This window comes from Ascaphus truei, chromosome 20 (assembly GCF_040206685.1).
Source record: "Ascaphus truei isolate aAscTru1 chromosome 20, aAscTru1.hap1, whole genome shotgun sequence".
Classification (NCBI taxonomy): domain Eukaryota; kingdom Metazoa; phylum Chordata; class Amphibia; order Anura; family Ascaphidae; genus Ascaphus; species Ascaphus truei.
The window spans coordinates 27,789,260-27,809,046 of NC_134502.1; the positions used below are offsets into that span (position 1 = coordinate 27,789,260).

General features: G+C 52.1%; 1 protein-coding gene across 1 annotated transcript in view; it reads left to right on the plus strand.

Moving 5' to 3' along the window:
* LOC142471055 (E3 ubiquitin-protein ligase Rnf220-like) overlaps positions 1–16,323 on the plus strand; it is a 29,852-nt gene extending 13,529 nt beyond the window's left edge. Inside the window, exons 5-12 of the mRNA XM_075577854.1 lie at positions 132–174; positions 1,797–1,840; positions 2,887–3,000; positions 5,237–5,346; positions 11,672–11,716; positions 11,800–11,896; positions 12,848–12,922; positions 15,283–16,323. Of these exons, the coding sequence (XP_075433969.1) occupies positions 132–174; positions 1,797–1,840; positions 2,887–3,000; positions 5,237–5,346; positions 11,672–11,716; positions 11,800–11,896; positions 12,848–12,922; positions 15,283–15,354 (600 nt within the window). The 3' untranslated portion in view covers positions 15,355–16,323. The remainder of the gene's footprint in view (positions 1–131; positions 175–1,796; positions 1,841–2,886; positions 3,001–5,236; positions 5,347–11,671; positions 11,717–11,799; positions 11,897–12,847; positions 12,923–15,282) is intronic.
* The last annotated feature ends 3,464 nt before the right edge of the window (positions 16,324–19,787 follow it).

Consider the following 19,787-nt stretch of genomic DNA (forward strand, 5'->3'; position numbering starts at 1 on the left):
TAAAGGGTCAGTCCCATGTAGGGGCAAAGTGACCTAATGACAGGGACGTGTTAATGACAGGGACGTGTGTAATGGATAAAGGGTAGGTCCCACATGACCTAACATATCAGTTTTCTTTCTGTGTTTCCAAGATATTCCTGCAGGTGAAGTGGAACCGAGAAGAACGTCTGGGGGGTGAGATCAGCGCCCGAAATGGGCAGGGTTGGCGAACACTCTCACCCAACTTTCTGTGTCTCCCTCTCACTCTTGCTCCTCTCCATCTCTCACCCTCCCCTCCTCTCTATCTTTCCCCTCCGTTCCTCTGTCTTTCTCTCTTCCCTCTCACCCCGTCCCTCTCTCTTTCACTCTTTCTTCTCACCCTGTTCCTCTCTCTTTCGCTCTTCCCTCTCACCCCGTTCCTCTGTCTCTTTCTCTCTTCCCTCTCACCCCGTTCCTCTGTCTCTTTCTCTCTTCCCTCTCACCCCGTTCCTCTGTCTCTTTCTCTCTTCCCTCTCATCCCGTTCCTGTCTCCTTCCTTCTTCCCTCTCTCACCCTTTTCCTCTCTCTTTCGCTGTTCCCTCTCAACCCGTTCCTCTCTCTTTCTCTCTTCCCTCTCACCCTGTTCCTCTGTCTCTTTCTCTCTTCCCTCTCACCCTGTTCCTCTGTCTCTTTCTCTCTTTCCTCTCACCCCGTTCCTCTGTCTCTTTCGCTCTTCCCTCTCACCCTGTTCCTCTCTCTTTCGCTCTTCCCTCTCACCCCGTTCCTCTGTCTCTTTTTCTCTTCCCTCTCACCCTGTTCCTCTCTCTTTCGCCCTTCCCTCTCACCCCGTTCCTCTGTCTCTTTCTCTCTTCCTTATCTCACCCTGTTCCTCTGTCTCTTTCTCTCTTCCTTCTCTCACCCCGTTCCTCTGTCCCTTTTGCCCTTCCCTCTCACCCCGTCCCTCTCTCTTTCTCTCTTCCTTCTCTCACCCCGTTCCTCTGTCCCTTTCGCCCTTCCCTCTAACCCCGTTCCTCTGTCCCTTTCGCCCTTCCCTCTCACCCCATTCCTCTGTTCCTTTCGCCCTTCCCTCACCCCGCTCCTCTGTTCCTTTCGCCCTTCCCTCTCACCCCGTTCCTGTCACTTTCGCCCTTCCCTCTCACCCCGTTCCTCTGTTCCTTTCGCCCTTCCCTCTCACCCCGTTCCTCTGTCTCTTTCTCGCTTCCTGCTCTCACCCCGTTCCTCTGTCTCTTTCTCTCTTCCCTCTCTCACCCGTCCCTCTCTCTTTCTCTCTTCCTTCTCTCACCCCGTTCCTCTGTCTCTTTCTCTCTTCCCTCTCACCCCGTTCCTCTCTCTTTCTCTCTTCCTTCTCTCACCCCGTTCCTCTGTCTCTTTCTCTCTTCCCTCTCTCACCCCGTTCCTCTGTCTCTTTCTCTCTCTTCCTTCTCTCACCCCGTTCCTCTGTCTTTCTCTCTCTTCCTTCTCTCACCCCGTTCCTCTGTCTTTCTCTCTCTTCCTTCTCTCACCCCGTTCCTCTGTCTCTTTCTCTCTTCCCTCTCACCCCGTTCCTCTCTCTTTCTCTCTTCCTTCTCTCACCCCGTTCCTCTGTCTCTTTCTCTCTTCCCTCTCTCACCCCGTTCCTCTGTCTCTTTCTCTCTCTTCCTTCTCTCACCCCGTTCCTCTGTCTTTCTCTCTCTTCCTTCTCTCACCCCGTTCCTCTGTCTTTCTCTCTCTTCCTTCTCTCACCCCGTTCCTCTGTATCTTTCTCTCTTCCCTCTCACCGCGTTCCTCTGTCTCTTTCTCTCTTCCCTCTCTCACCCGTTCCTCTATCTTCCTAGCAGCACGTGTTGGGAGGTGTAAGAGGGTCAGAGGCAATATGGGGGAGGTGAGTGGTCTTTTGTCCGGAATATTGGAAGGGTAACTTCTACAAGGTATATTGCTACATGTCCCATATCTCTGTGTGTCTCTGTGTGTCTCTGTGTCTCTCTGTGTCTCTGTGTCTCTGTGTCTCTCTGTGTCTCTCTGTGTCTCTCTGTGTCTCTCTGTGTCTCTCTGTGTCTCTCTGTGTCTCTCTGTGTCTGTCTGTGTCTCTCTGTGTCTCTCTGTGTCTCTCTGTGTCTCTCTGTGTCTCTCTGTGTCTCTCTGTGTCTCTCTGTGTCTCTCTGTGTCTCTCTTGGTCTCTCTTTGTCTCTCTTGGTCTCTCTGTGTCTCTGTCTCTCTGTGTCTCTCTGTGTCTCTCTGTGTCTCTCTGTGTCTCTCTGTGTCTCTCTTTGTCTCTCTTTGTCTCTCTGTGTCTCTCTTTGTCTCTCTTGGTCTCTCTTTGTCTCTCTGTGTCTCTCTGTGTCTCTCTGTGTCTCTCTGTGTCTCTCTGTGTCTCTCTGTGTCTCTCTTTGTCTCTCTTGGTCTCTCTTTGTCTCTCTTGGTCTCTCTTTGTCTCTCTTGGTCTCTCTGTGTCTCTCTGTGTCTCTCTTGGTCTCTCTTGGTCTCTCTGTCTCTCTCTGTCTCTCTCTGTCTCTCTCTGTCTCTCTCTGTCTCTCTCTCTCTCTCTCTCTCTCTCCATTTCACTATTTCTCACTCTCATATATTCCATTCCCCCCTCTATCGTCCGTCTCTCTCTTCCCCTCTATCTCTCTTTCTCTCCCCCCCCTCTCTCTCTCTCTCTCTTCCTCTCTCTCTTCCCCTCTCTTTCTCTTCCCCTCTCTCTTTCTCTTCCCCTCTCTCTTTCTCTTCCCCTCTCTCTTTCTCTTCCCCTCTCTCTTTCTCTTCCCCTCTCTCTTTCTCTTCCCCTCTCTTTCTCTTCCCCTCTCTCTCTTTCTCTGTCTCTCTTTCTCTGTCTCTATCTCTCTTCCCCTCTCTCTCTTTCTCTGTCTCTCTCTCTCTTTCTCTCTCTCTCTCTCTCTTCCCCTCTCTCTCTCTTCCCCTCTCTCTCAGATTGTGGGCCCTCAGTCACTCAGATCGACCCCTCTGGATGCGGAGGTCTCTCAGGAAGGTCGTTGGGGGGAGGAGGAGGCTCCGAGCCCTGCCAAACCTTTATCCGAGCCAAAGGTGAGGTACGGAGAGTGAGGGGGGCACGGAGAGTGAGGGGGGCAGGGGGAGTGAGGGGGGCACGGAGAGTGAGGGGGGCACGGAGTGTGAGGGGGACGAAGTGTGAGGGGGGCAGGGGGAGACATTTGTGTGTGAGGAGCTGAATACGGAGTGTGAGGGGGGCATGGAGTGTGAGGGGGGCACGGAGTGTGAGGGGGGCACGGAGTGTGAGGGGGGCACGGAGTGTGAGGGGGGCACGGGGAGTGAGGGGGGCACGGGGAGTGAGGGGGGCACGGGGAGTGAGGGGGGCACGGGGAGTGAGGGGAGCAGGGGGAGTGAGGGGGGCACGGAGAGTGAGGGGGGCGAAGTGTGAGGAGCTGAATACGGAGTGTGAGGGGGGCACGGAGTGTGAGGGGGGCACGGAGTGTGAGGGGGGCACGGAGTGTGAGGGGGGCACGGAGTGTGAGGGGGGCACGGAGTGTGAGGGGGGCACGGGGAGTGAGGGGGCACGGGGAGTGAGGGGGCACGGGGAGTGAGGGGGGCAGGGGGAGTGAGGGGGGCAGGGGGAGTGAGGGGGCAGGGGGAGTGAGGGGGGCAGGGGGAGTGAGGGGGGCACGGAGTGTGAGTGGGGCACGGAGTGTGAGGGGGGCACGGGGAGTGAGGGGGGCAGGGGGAGTGAGGGGGGCAGGGGGAGTGAGGGGGGCAAGGGGGAGTGAGGGGGCAGGGGGAGTGAGGGGGGCACGGAGTGTGAGGGGGGCACGGAGTGTGAGGGGGCACGGAGTGTGAAGGGGCAGGGGGAGAAATTTGTGTGTGAGGAGCTGAATACGGAGTGTGAGGGGGGGCGGAGTGTGAGGGGGGCACGGAGTGTGAGGGGGGCACAGAGTGTGAAGGGGGCACGGAGTGTGAGGGTGGCACGGAGTGTGAGGGGGGCACGGAGTGTGAGGGGGGCACGGAGTGTGAGGGGGCGAAGTGTGAAGGGGGCATGGGGAGATATTTGTGTGTGAGGAGCTGAATACGGAGTGTGAGGGGGCACGGAGTGTGAGGGGGCACGGAGTGTGAGGGGGGCGAAGTGTGAGGGGGACAGTGGGAGACATTTGTGTGTGAGGAGCTGAATACGGAGTGTGAGGGGGGCAACGGAGTGTGAGGGGGCAACGGAGTGTGAGGGGGCACAGAGTGTGAGGGGGCAGTGGGAGACATTTGTGTGTGAGGAGCTGAATACAGAGTGTGAGCTGGAGCGTGAGACATGCAAGATAATAGCGTGGAAGTGTGAGTGCTGGTAGTGTGTGTGTGTGTTAAGGCGTGCTAGTGTGTGTGTAACACTGTGCGTGTTAATGTGGGAGAATGCTGTGCTGGCACTAACAGTTTATACCTCTGTGCTTCTATCCTGCCTGTTCCGCCTCTCCCCTCCACTCCACTCTCATTCCCTCCCTCTCTCTGTATCCTTGCTCTCCCCTCTATTCCTCACTCTTTCCTTTCCTCTCTCTTCTTCTCCCTCCTTCTCCCTCCTTCCATCTTCTCCTCTTCCTCCCTTCTCTTTTTCCCTGATTCCCTCTCTCTTCTTCTCCCTCCTTCCATCCTCTCCCCCCCTCTCTTTTTCCCTGATTCCCTCTCTTCTTCTCCCTCCATCCTCTCCTCCCTCCTCCCCTCTCTTTTCCCCTGATTCCCTCTCTTCTCCCTCCTTCCATCTTCTCCTCCCCTCTTCTTCCCTGATTCCCTCTCTTCTTCTCCCTCCTTCCATCCTCTCCTCCCTCCTCCCCTCTCTTTTTCCATGATTCCCTCTCTTCTTCTCCCTCCTTCCATCCTCTCCTCCCTCCTCCCCTCTCTTTTCTCCTGATTCCCTCTCTCTTCTTCTCCTTCCATCCTCTCCTCCCTCCCCCCTCCTCCCCTCTTTTTCCCTGATTCCCTCTCTTCTTCTCCCTCCTTCCATCCTCTCCTCCCTCCTCCCCTCTCTTCTTCCCTGATTCCCTCTCTTCTCCCTCCTTCCATCCTCTCCTCCCTCCTCCCCTCTCTTTTTCCCTGATTCCCTCTCTTCTTCTCCCTCCTTCCATCCTCTGCTCCCCTCTTTTTCCCTGATTCCCTCTCTCTTCTTCTCCCTCCTTCCATCCTCTCCTCCCTCCTCCCTCCTCCCCTCTTTTTCCCTGATTCCCTCTCTCTTCTTCTCCCTCCTTCCATCCTCTCCTCCCTCCTCCCCTCTCCTTTTCCCTGATTCCCTCTCTCTCTTCCTTCTCTCTCATCCCTCCCTCTGCCTCTCTCTTTCCCTCTCTCTCTCCCTCTCCTCACAGATCTACGACTGTCTCCTGGAAGTAGCTCTCACAGTCACAGTGAGGAGTCTGATAGTGACGAGGGTCCAGCTGTCATCGCACCAAAGTATCCTACACATATAGAACTGTATGTGTGTGTATGATGTGTATTTCTGCGTGTGCCTATGTCTGTCTGATGTGTAGATCCTTCTGTGTACGCATATATCTTTGTGTGTACTATGTGCATATCTGTGTGTGAGTATATAATGTACACATCTACAGTATATGTGTATATATGATGTGCATATCTGTGTGTAACCCTCCTAACCTGGCTCCAGAAGAGTTGACATCAAATTGACTACGTATATGCTCCGTCTCTCACACCTGATCAGGGTGCTGGGTCGGTGCAGGCTGGGCTCCGTCTCTCATACCTGGTCAGGGTGCTGGGTCAGTGCAGGCTGGGCTCAGTCTCTCACACCTGGTCAGGGTGCTGGGTCAGTGCAGGCTGGGCTCCGTCTCTCATACCTGGTCAGGGTGCTGGGTCAGTGCAGGCTGGGCTCAGTCTCTCACACCTGGTCAGGGTGCTGGGTCGGTGCAGGCTGGGCTCAGTCTCAGACCGTATCAGGGTGATGGGTCAGTGCAGGCTGGGCTCAGTCTCAGACCTGGTCAGGGTGCTGGATCCGTTCAGGATGCTCTCCGTCTCTCACACCTGGTCAGGGTGCTGGGTGGGTGCAGGTTGGGCTCAGTCTCTCAGACCCGGTCAGGGTGCTAGGTCAGTGCAGGCGGGGCTCAGTCTCTCAGACCTGGTCAGGGTGCTGGGTGAGTGCAGGCTGGGCTCCGTCTCTCACACCGTGTGAGGGTGCTAGGTCCGTGCAGGCTGGGCTCAGTCTCTCACACCGTGTGAGGGTGCTAGGTCCGTGCAGGCTGGGCTCAGTCTCTCACACCGTGTGAGGGTGCTAGGTCCGTGCAGGCTGGGCTCAGTCTCTCACACCGTGTGAGGGTGCTAGGTCCGTGCAGGCTGGGCTCAGTCTCTCACACCGTGTGAGGGTGCTAGGTCCATGCAGGCTGGGCTCAGTCTCTCACACCGTGTGAGGGTGCTAGGTCCGTGCAGGCTGGGCTCAGTCTCTCACACCGTGTGAGGGTGCTAGGTCCGTGCAGGCTGGGCCTGGTTATGCAGATAGAATAAGGATGGGCGCCAGGAATTATTATAGTACAAACAAGAGCTTTATTCAACATCCATTTATAAGGCCTCCACATGGCAAACAACAATCCCTAAAAGGATTTCCATACCAACTATATACAGTTTATAATAAGCCTAAAACACCAAACGGTGTCAGACCCAACAGAACCCACAACCACTGCTTTTCTAAGCCACCGCTCTAGCAGTGTGAGCTAAACCAGCTGATGGCTGGCAGCAGAGCCTGCAATAGGGCAAGACAGCCGCCTTGTGACCCCCACACCTAGCAGGGCCCCTCCTTCTGTCTGTGCTGGATACAACTTCCTCCCAACCGGAGGGAGGGGGCGGCAAACTGGATGAGTTACCCCCCCTCCGGTCTGGCATATGTTGGAACCCGGCGCCCCGACAGGAGGAGGGAGAGGAGGAAGCGTGGGACCGGCAGAGAGAGAGGTAGGTGTCTGTCCGTTTGGGAGAGAGATCTTACCTTTTCCGGAGCGGGCAGCCTCGCGTCGCCATTGTGATGGACGTGAAATGACGCTGCAACGTCATATTGACGTGACTTTTTTACATTTGGGCCCCGCTGCCGGCATGCCACCTTGGGCCCCGCCAAGCCGTGGCTAGCACCGCTGTCACAGCCGTGGCATATACATCTGGAGACACGACCACGTTGCAAGTTTCTCTCTCTCGGCGACGGTTTTTCGGATTCAATATGAAATCCAAGTCCCGATTCTTAAAAACTCCCTGTGGGGGATTGTACTCAATGACGGGTTTTTGTCTAAACAAACCCGAGGGATTCTGGGAAAGGGATTCGGACTGGCGCGCCTATCTTTAGCCGCGGGTTGCAAATTCGTGTCTGTTAGAAAGAAAAAAAAACCTTTCTATAGAATACTATAATACTATATACAGCTCAACCCCGTTATAGCGCGGATCCGTTACAACGCGGATCCGCTTATAGCGCGATGTGAGCGTGGCTCCCAATTTTTTGTATTTATGAATACTTTACAACACGATTATTGGTGTCTTAAAAACTTTGTTGTACAATGCATACAATGGTACATTATTTCTAACGCGATCCGCTTATAGCGCCATGTGATTCTTTGGACCCTAAGCACAGCGTTATAAGGGGGATTGAGCTGTACTTGGTTTCAAGTTGTCCCTGATACCAATAACCTTGTATACTATTAGTTTCAACTGCCCACAAGATTCCTTATGAGAAAAACAATTTAAAACATCTTAACCTATTGAGTGCTGAATATATATATATATATATATATATATATATATATATATATATATATATGTAGAGGTATCAGTACCGTGTTAGCCGAGCTTCAATAATCCAAAAATAAATAGATGATACCGTTCTGTGGCTAACGAAATGCTTTTATTTGTGCGAGCTTTCGAGATACACTGATCTCTTCTTCCGGGCGATGTTACAATGAATGAAGCAAGCAAAGGGTATACTTAAAAACAGTGTCTCTTGGAATGTTATCTGTGTTGTTCCTTCCCCCGGTGTGGATGAGATTTATGGCTAGAGGTGTTAAATGGTTCATGAAAGTAAGTGATGTAAGAGTGTGTGTGTGTATCTGTGTGGATATAAATGAATGGAGAGCCCACAGTGGCACAAATAAAAGCATTTCGTTAGCCACAGAACGGTATCATCTATTTATTTTTGGATTATATATATATATATATATATATATATATATATATATTGCTATCCTAGATAATATATGTAGGTATATGATAAGATGTCATGTCAGTGTCATTTGGCAGAAACTCGCTGTTAACGCACAAATAGAGACATTTACCTGCACCGCACTCGCTCGCATGCAGAGGGCGCCAGTGTCATTGAGCACTTTGCCTCCAGGAAGCTGCAGCTGAAATACAGCCGGACCGCGTCCTCCCCGGGGCCAGAGACTCAGCTGACTAATTTCCCATCAGGATTAACACAGCAGGTGCCCCTGCTTCTGAATGGGAGTCCAGCCCCATCCTCTTGCTGTGTTAATCCTGAAGGGTCCCCCCCCCCCCTGCCCCCTGCACTGCACTTGGCTGGGATCAAGCCACAGTTCTCCTGCAGCAAGGGCAGGGCAAGAAGAATCTGCTTGTATCTGTAGATACTGACCAGCACAGGCACACACACACACCCACACACCAGCCCAGGCACACACACACACACACACCAGCCCAGGCACACACACTAACCAGCACAGGCACACATACACACACACACACTCACTGACCAGCACAGGCACACACACACTTACCAGCACAGGCACACATACTGACCAGCACATACACACACACACACACACACACACACACACACACACACACACACACACACACACACACACACACACATACACACATACACACACACACACACACTGACCAGCACAGGCACACACACACACACACACACACACACACACTGACCAGCACAGGCACACACACACACACACACACACACACACACACACACACACACACACACACACACACACACACACTGACCAGCACAGGCACACACACACACTGACCAGCACAGGCACACACACACTGACCAGCACAGGCACACATACACACACACACTGACCAGCACAGGCACACACACACTAACCAGCACAGGCACACACACACACACACTGACCAGCACAGACACACATACACTGACCAGCACAGGCACACACACACACACACACACACACACTGACCAGCACAGACACACACACACACTGACCAGCACAGGCACACACACACTGTCCAGCACAGACACACACACACACACTGACCAGCACAGGCACACACACACACACACTGACCAGCACAGGCACACACACACTGATCAGCACAGGCACACATACACACACACACACTGACCAGCACAGGCACACACACACACACACACACACACACACACACACACACACTGACCAGCACAGACACACACAGACACACTGACCAGCACAGGCACACACACAATGTCCAGCACAGACACACACACACACACACTGACCAGCACAGGCACACACACACACACACTGACCGGCACACACACACACTGACCAGCACAGGCACACACACACACTGACCAGCACAGGCACACACACACACACACTGACCGACACACACACACTGACCAGCACAGGCACACATACACTGACCAGCACAGGCACACATACACTGACCAGCACAGGCACACACACACACACACTGACCAGCACAGACAGACACACACACACTGACCAGCACAGGCACACACACTGTCCAGCACAGACACACACACTGACCAGCACAGGCACATACACACACACACTGACCGGCGCACACACACACTGACCAGCACAGGCACACACAGCCACAATCCAGCACAGACACATAGTCACAATCCAGCACAGACGGCACATGGTCACAATCCAGCACAGACACGCACACAGCCACTATCCAGCACAGATACACACACACACACAGACAATCCAGCACGGACATACACACAGTGCACAGTGACCAGCACAGGCACACACACAGCCACAATCCAGCCCACACTCACAATCCTACACAATACCAGGTCTAACATGAGGGGGTAATTTGGCCAACCATGTGAGATCTGACTGCTCCCCCCTCCCCCTTGTGGTCAGATCTGTAACTGCAGGGTCTTCTCTATCCAGCAGGTCCCCCAAATCTTTCAAATCAGTCTGACCCCGAGAGCTCATAATATAATATATCCCCCTCAACCCCACCTTCAAGCAACACGGGGAGGGACACCTGTGCTCAGAAAGAAGCGCACCTGGGAGAACACCTCTCTCCCTCCCTCTCTCACCCTCCTACGCTGATCTTGTACTCTGAGCATGGTCGCTAGCGCGCATGCGCGCAGCCAAAACAAATTGCAGACTCCCCATGAGGCCGCCCCTGTTGCTCGCGCGTTTGACAGAGAGCGATGGCGGGACCGCGTTTTCAAAAGACAAAGAGTTTTTGTCTTTCGGCATGGAGGCCGAGCGATGGCAATCAGCCAATGAGGGCGAACCAGCCGCGTGACGTCACGGCCGCGCCCCCGTCATATCCCCCCCCCCATCGCTTGAACATCGCTAGGAAGGAGAGTTTGCGGATCGCTTGTGCTAGGGCCGCGCTGCACGCCAAGCACGCGCACTCTCGCAAAGAAGCGCACTGTATGATCCCAGCCGTACTCTCTGCTCTCTCTCTCTCTGCCTCTCCCTGTCTCTCTCTGCTCTGTCTCTCTCCCTGTCTCTCTCTGCTCTGTCTCTCTCCCTGTCTCTCTCTCTGCTCTGTCTCTCTCTCCCTGTCTCTCTCTCTCTCTGCTCTGTCTCTCTCCCTGTCTCTCTCTGCTCTGTCACTCTCACTCTGCTCTCTCTCTGCTCTGTCTCTCTCCCTGTCTCTCTCTCTCTGCTCTGTCTCTCTCCCTGTCTCTCTCTCTCTGCTCTGTCTCTCTCCCTGTCTCTCTCTCTCTCTGCTCTGTCTCTCTCCCTGTCTCTCTCTCTCTGCTCTGTCTCTCTCCCTGTCACTCTCACTCTGCTCTCTCTCTGCTCTGTCTCTCTCCCTGTCTCTCTCTCTCTGCTCTGTCTCTCTCCCTGTCTCTCTCTCTCTGCTCTGTCACTCTCACTCTGCTCTCTCTCTCTGCTCTGTCTCTCTCCCTGTCTCTCTCTCTCTCTCTCTCTCTCTCTCTCTCTCTCTCTCTCTCTCTCTCTCTGCTCTGTCTCTCTCCCTGTCTCTCTCTCTCTCTCTCTGCTCTGTCACTGTCACTCTGCTCTCTCTCTCTGCTCTGTATCTCTCCCTATCTCTCTCTCTCTCTCTCTCTCTGCTCTGTCTCTCTCCCTGTCTCTCTCTCTCTGCTCTGTCACTCTCACTCTGCTCTCTCTCTGCTCTGTCTCTCTCCCTGTCTCTCTCTCTCTGCTCTGTCACTGTCACTCTGCTCTCTCTCTCTGCTCTGTCTCTCTCCCTATCTCTCTCTCTCTCTGCTCTGTCTCTCTCCCTGTCTCTCTCTCTCTCTCTGCTCTGTGTCTCTCTCCCTGTCTCTCTCTCTCTCTGCTCTGTCACTGTCACTCTGCTCTCTCTCTCTGCTCTGTCGCTTTCTCTCTCTGCTCTGTTGCTTTTTATCTCTCTCTCTCTCTGCTCTCTCTGCTCTCTCCTCTGTCTCTTTCTCTCTCTGCCTTCTCTCTCTGCTCTGTCTCTTTCTCTCTCTGCCCTCTTTCTCTCTCTGCCCTCTCTCTCTGTGTCTCTTTCTCTCGCACCGTCTCTTCCTTCACTTCTCTCTCAGATGTCTCTCTCCCGGATCATCCATTGCAGACCCTGCTGTGCCAGCGTGAGTATACTGTGTGAACGTGTGTGATTGTGTACCTGTGTGTACATGTGTGTGTCTCTCACCGCTGTGTGTGTCTCTCCCAGGGTCAGTGTCCCTCAGAGGAATCTGGAGACTCTGAGGGGGAAAATCCAGCAACTGACAGAGAGACTGAGACACACACACACCTGTCACATCTGTCTGGTGAGTACACACACACACACACCTGTCACATCTGTCTGGTGAATACACACACACACACCTGTCACATCTGTCTGGTGAGTACACACACACCTGTCACATCTGTCTGGTGAGTACACACACACACACACACACACACACACACACACACCTGTCACATCTGTCTGGTGAGTACACACACACACCTGTCACATCTGTCTGGTGAGTACACACACACACACACACACACCTGTCACATCTGTCTGGTGAGTAAACACACACACACACACACACACCTGTCACATCTGTCTGGTGAGTAAACACACACACACACACACACACACACCTGTCACATCTGTCTGGTGAGTACACACACACATACACACACACCTGTCACATCTGTCTGGTGAGTACACACACACACACATACACACACACCTGTCACATCTGTCTGGTGAGTACACACACACACACACACACACATACACACACACACCTGTCACATCTGTCTGGTGAGTACACACACACCTGTCACATCTGTCTGGTGAGTACATACACACATACAGACACACAGCTGTCACATCTGTCTGGTGAGTACATACATGCGTGACATCTGTCTGAGTGCACACACACACACATACCTGTCGCCTCTCTCTGGTGAGTACACACACACACACACACCTGTCGCCTCTCTCTGGTGAGTACACACACACACAGCTGTCACATCTGTCTGGTGAGTACACACACGCGTGACATCTGTCTGAGTGCACACACACACACACACACATACCTGTCGCCTCTCTCTGGTGAGTACACACACACACACACACACACCTGTCGCCTCTCTCTGGTGAGTACACACACACACCTGTCGCCTCTCTGGTGAGTACATGCACAATCACACACACAAGTGATATCTGCTTGGTGAAGGCGGTGTGTGTTTGTGTTGAGTTGTGTACCTCTGTCTCCGTGCAGGACTCCTACAGTGTCCCTGTCACTTCCATCCAGTGCTGGCACATTCACTGCGAGGGCTGCTGGCTGCGAGCACTGGTAACCACTACCTCCGTGCCCCTAACCTATCACCACACCCATAATATACTAACCAAAGCAGAACATACCCCCTGTACCCCGAATCTACACCCCTGTACCAGGAATCTACCCCCTGTACCCGGAATCTACCCCTGTACCCCAAATCTACACCCCGTTCCATGAATCTACCCCTCGTAATCAAAATATACCCCCGGTACCCAGAATCTACCCCTGTACCATGAATCTACCCCCTGTACGCCAAATATACCCCCTGTACCTCTAAATCTACCCCGTAACAAGAATTTACACCCCATAAAATGAATCTGCCTCCATACAACTCATCTAGCCCATACCCTCAAATCTACCTGTGTACCCTCGACTCACCCCCAGACCTACCCCTGTACCTACCTCAACTTACTACTCGAACCCCAAACCCATCCTTCACACCCCAAAACTACCCATTTACCCTAACCTCGTCCTAATCCTTAATACCCCCCCTCCACCTTCCTACCCCAAACTTATCCGCCACATTCACTGCCTGCCGAAGGTGGTAACAAATACACCAAAACTTACCCCTTGAACATACCCCAAACTAACCCAAGCCTCACCCCCACCCTTATTATTGGCTCTTCAATTAATACATCTTCCTTTCATTATTACTGCTGTCCCCATTTTAAAACCCCGCCACTTTTTAATGTCCCTCCCTCTACTAATATATCCTCTCTTTATTAATACCCGCCATTTATTAATACCCTCTCCTTTAATACCCCCTCTATTAATACCCCTCCATTTAGTAATGCCCCTCTCTTTATTAATACCCCCTTTATTAATATCCCTCCCTTTATTAATACCTCTCCTTTTATTAATACCTCTCCCTTTATTAATACCCCTCTATTAATACCCCTCTCTATTAATACCCCTCCCTTTATTAATACCTCTCCCTTTATTGCTACTACTCCCTTTATTAATACCCCTCTCTTTATTAATACCCACTCCCTTTATTAATACCCCTCTCTATTTGTACCCCCTATCTTTATTAATACCCTGTCTCTTTATTAATACACCCCTCTCTTTATTAATACAGCCTATCTTTATTAATATTCTCTTTTGTAATACCCCCCACTATATTAATACCCCCTCTCTTTATTAATACCCCCTCTCTTTATTAATATTCTCTCTTCAGTAATACTCCCTCTCTTTATTAATACATCTATCTTTATTAATACCCCGTGTTTATTAATACCCCCTCTCTATACTAATACCCCCTCTCTTTACTAATACACCCTCTCTTTACTAATACCCCCTCTTTATTATTACCCCCTCTTTATTAATATTCTCTCTCTTTATTAATACATCTATCTTTATTAATACCCCCTGTGTTTATTAATACCCCCTCTCTTTACTAATACCCCCTTTCTTTATTAATACCGCCTCTCTTTATTAATACCTCCTATCTTTATTAATGTTCTCACTTTTGTAATACCCCCTCACTTTATTAATATTCTCTTATTAATACCTCTTTCTTTATTAATACCCCCTTTCTTTATTAATACCTCTCCCTTTATTAATACCCCTCTATTAATACCCCTCTCTATTAATACCCCTCTCTATTAATACTCCTCCCTTTATTAATACCTCTCCCTTTATTAATACCTATCCCTTTATTAATACCTCTCTATTAATACCCCTCTCTATTAATACCCCTCCCTTTATTAATACCTCTCCCTTTATTACTACTACTCCCTTTATTAATACCCCTCTCTTTATTAATACCCACTCCCTTTATTAATACCCCTCTCTATTTGTACCCCCTATCTTTATTATTACCCTCTCTCTTTACTAATACACCCCTCTCTTTATTAATATTCTCTTTTGTAATACCCCCCTCTTTATTATTACCCCCTCTCTTTATTAATATTCTCTCTTCAGTAATACGCCCTCTCTTTATTAATTTACCCTGTGTTTATTAATACCCCCTGTGTTTATTAATACCCCATCTCTTTACTAATACCCCCTCTCTTTATTAATACCCCCTCACTTTAATAATATTCTCTTATTAATACCTCTTTCTTTATTAATACCCCCTTGCTTTATTAATACCCCTCCCTTTTTACTAATACCCTTTATTAATACCACCTCTCTTTACTATTATCCCGCTCTTTATTAATACCCCCGCTCTTTATTAATACCCCCACTCTTTATTAATACCCCCACTCTTTATTAATACCCCCACTCTTTATTAATACCCCCTCTCTTTACTAATAACCCCTCTCTTTACTAATACCCCTCCTCTGAATTAATACCCCCTCTCTGTATTAATACCCCCTCTCTGTATTAATACCCCCTCTCTGTATTAATACCCCCTCTCTTGTCCTCTGCAGGGCACAAAGAAACTTTGCCCCCAGTGTAACACGATCACGTCACCGTGTGACCTGCGCAGGGTGTACCTGTGACCCGCAGAGCATCGCACGCATGACCGGCACACCTGCAGAGCATCGCTCCGTTCGCCGCCACACCCGCAGAGTATCAAACCATCTCACCCACAGAGCATCGCACCGTTCGCCGCCACACCCGCAGAATATCGCAGCGTCTCACCCGCAGAGCATCGCACCGCTCACCGTCTCACCCGCAGAGCATCGCACTGCTCACCGTCTCACCCGCCGAGCATTGCACCGTCTCACCCGCAGAGTATCGTTCCACTCGCCGTCACACCTGCAGAGCATTGCACCGCTCGCTGTCAGACCCGCAGAGTATCGCACCGTCTCACCCACAGAGCATCGCTCCGCTCGCCACCACACCTGCAGAGCATCGCACCGCTCACCGTCTCACCCACAGAGCATCGCACCGTCTCACCCACAGAGTATCGTTCCGCTCGCCGTCACACCTGCAGAGATATTGCACCGCTCGCCATCACACCTGCAGAGCATCGCACCGCTCGCCGTCACACCTGCAGAGCATCGCACCGTTCACAGTTACCTCCGCAGAGCTTCACACCGCTCACCGTCTCATCCGCAGAGCATCGCACCGTCTCACCCGCAGAGTATCGTTCCGCTCGCCGTCACACCTGCAGAGCATCGCACCGCTCGCCGTCACACCTGCAGAGTATCGCACCGCTCGTCGTCACACCTGCAGAGCATCGCACTGCTCGCCGTCACCTGCAGAGCATCACACCGTTCACAGTTACCTCCGCAGAGCATCACACCGCTCACTGTCTCACCCGCAGAGCATCGCACTACTGAGCATCGCACTATAGAGTATCTGGGTTACACTGGGTGATACTGGTTATACTGGATGTTATTTATTATATTGGGTGATACTGGTTATACTGGTTGCATTTGGGTGTTTATTGGTGATACTGGTTACATTGGGCAGTACTGGTTACACTGGTGATACTGGGCTATACTGGTTACACTGGTGATACTGGGCGTTGCTGGGTATACCGGTTACACTGGGCGTTGCTGGGTATACCGGTTACACTGGGCGTTGCTGGGTATACTGGTTACACTGGGCGTTGCTGGGTATACCGGTTACACTGGGCGTTGCTGGGTATACTGGTTACACTGGGCGTTGCTGGGTATACTGGTTACACTGGGCGTTGCTGGGTATACCGGTTACACTGGGCGTTGCTGGGTATACCGGTTACACTGGGCGTTGCTGGGTATACTGGTTACACTGGGCGTTGCTGGGTATACCGGTTACACTGGGCGTTGCTGGGTATACCGGTTACACTGGGCGTTGCTGGGTATACCGGTTACACTGGGCGTTGCTGGGTATACTGGTTACACTGGGCGTTGCTGGGTATACTGGTTACACTGGGCGTTGCTGGGTATACTGGTTACACTGGGCGTTGCTGGGTATACCGGTTACACTGGTGATACTGGGCGTTGCTGGGTATACCGGTTACACTGGGCGTTGCTGGGTATACCGGTTACACTGGGCGTTGCTGGGTATACTGGTTACACTGGGCGTTGCTGGGTATACTGGTTACACTGGGCGTTGCTGGGTATACCGGTTACACTGGGCGTTGCTGGGTATACTGGTTACACTGGGCGTTGCTGGGTATAATGGTTACACTGGGCGTTGCTGGGTATACTGGTTACACTGGGCGTTGCTGGGTATACTGGTTACACTGGGTGTTGCTGGGTATACTGGTTACACTGGGCGTTGCTGGGTATACCGGTTACACTGGGCGTTGCTGGGTATAATGGTTACACTGGGCGTTGCTGGGTATACTGGTTACACTGGGCGTTGCTGGGTATACCGGTTACACTGGGCGTTGCTGGGTATAATGGTTACACTGGGCGTTGCTGGGTATACTGGTTACACTGGGCGTTGCTGGGTATACTGGTTACACTGGGCGTTGCTGGGTATACTGGTTACACTGGGCGCTGCTGGGCATACTGGTTACACTGGGCGTTGCTGGGTATAATGGTTACACTGGGCGTTGCTGGGTATAATGGTTACACTGGGCGTTGCTGGGTATAATGGTTATAATGGTTACGCTGGGCGTTGCTGGTATACGGTTACGCTGGGCGTTGCTGGGTATACTGGTTACGCTGGCGTTGCTGGGTATAATGGTTACACTGGGCGTTGCTGGGTATACTGGTTACACTGGGCGTTGCTGGGTATACTGGTTACACTGGCGTTGCTGGGTATACCGGTTACACTGGGCGTTGCTGGGTATACCGGTTACACTGGGCGTTGCTGGGTATACTGGTTACACTGGGCGTTGCTGGGTATACCGGTTACACTGGGCGTTGCTGGGTATAATGGTTACACTGGGCGCTGCTGGGTATACTGGTTACACTGGGCGTTGCTGGGTATACCGGTTACACTGGGCGTTGTTGGGTATACCGGTTACACTGGGCGCTGCTGGTATAATGGTTACACTGGGCGTTGCTGGGTATACTGGTTACACTGGGCGTTGCTGGTATACTGGTTACACTGGGCGCTGCTGGGTATACCGGTTACACTGGGCGTTGCTGGGTATACCGGTTACACTGGGCGTTGCTGGGTATAATGGTTACACTGGGCGTTGCTGGTATACCGGTTACACTGGGCGTTGCTGGGTATGCCGGTTACACTGGGCGTTGCTGGGTATACCGGTTACACTGGGCGTTGCTGGGTATACTGGTTACACTGGGCGTTGCTGGGTATACTGGTTACACTGGGCGTTGCTGGGTATACCGGTTACACTGGCGTTGCTGGGTATAATGGTTACACTGGGCGTTGCTGGGTATACTGGTTACACTGGGCGTTGCTGGGTATACCGGTTACACTGGGCGTTGCTGGGTATACCGGTTACACTGGGCGTAGCTGGGTATACCGGTTACACTGGCGTTGCTGGGTATACTGGTTACACTGGGCGTTGCTGGGTATACTGGTTACACTGGGCGTTGCTGGGTATACCGGTTACACTGGGCGTTGCTGGGTATACTGGTTACACTGGGCGTTGCTGGGTATACCGGTTACACTGGCGTTGCTGGGTATACTGGTTACACTGGGCGTTGCTGGGTATACTGGTTACACTGGGCGTTGCTGGGTATACTGGTTACACTGGGCGTTGCTGGGTATAATGGTTACACTGGGCGTTGCTGGGTATACCGGTTACACTGGGCGTTGCTGGGTATACTGGTTACACTGGGCGTTGCTGGGTATACTGGTTACACTGGGCGTTGCTGGGTATAATGGTTACACTGGGCGTTGCTGGTATACTGGTTACACTGGGCGTTGCTGGGTATACAGGTTACACTGGGCGTTGCTGGGTATACCGGTTACACTGGGCGTTGCTGGGTATGCTGGTTACACTGGGCGTTGCTGGTATACTGGTTACACTGGCGTTGCTGGGTATACCGGTTACACTGGGCGTTGCTGGTATACTGGTTACACTGGGTGTTGCTGGGTATACTGGTTACACTGGGCGTTGCTGGGTATACTGGTTACACTGGGCGTTGCTGGGTATACGGTTACACTGGGCGTTGCTGGGTATACCGGTTACACTGGCGTTGCTGGGTATACTGGTTACACTGGGCGTTGCTGGGTATACTGGTTACACTGGGCGTTGCTGGGTATACCGGTTACACTGGGCGTTGCTGGGTATACCGGTTACACTGGGCGTTGCTGGGTATACCGGTTACACTGGGCGTTGCTGGGTATACCGGTTACACTGGGCGTTGCTGGGTATACTGGTTACACTGGGCGTTGCTGGGTATACTGGTTACACTGGGCGTTGCTGGTATACTGGTTACACTGGGCGTTGCTGGGTATACCGGTTACACTGGGCGTTGCTGGGTATACTGTTACACTGGGCGTTGCTGGGTATAATGGTTACATTGGCGTTGCTGGGTATAGACCGGTTACACTGGGCGTTGCTGGGTATACGGTTACACTGGGCGTTGCTGGGTATACTGGTTACACTGGGAGTTGCTGGGTATACCGGTTACACTGGGCGTTGCTGGGTATACTGGTTACACTGGGCGTTGCTGGGTATAATGGTTACACTGGGCTTTGCTGGGTATAATGGTTACACTGGGCTTTGCTGAGTATACTGGTTACACTGGGCGTTGCTGGGTATAATGGTTACACTGGGCGTTGCTGGTATACGGTTACACTGGGCGTTGCTGGGTTATACTGGTTACACTGGGCGTTGCTGGGTATACCGGTTACACTGGGCGTTGCTGGGTATACCGGTTACACTGGGCGTTGCTGGTATACCGGTTACACTGGGCGTTGCTGGGTATACTGGTTACACTGAGCGTTGCTGGGTATACGGTTACACTGGCGTTGCTGGGTATACGGTTACACTGGGCGTTGCTGGGTATACCCTGTTACACTGGGCGTTGCTGGGTATACTGGTTACACTGGGCGTTGCTGGGTATACTGGTTA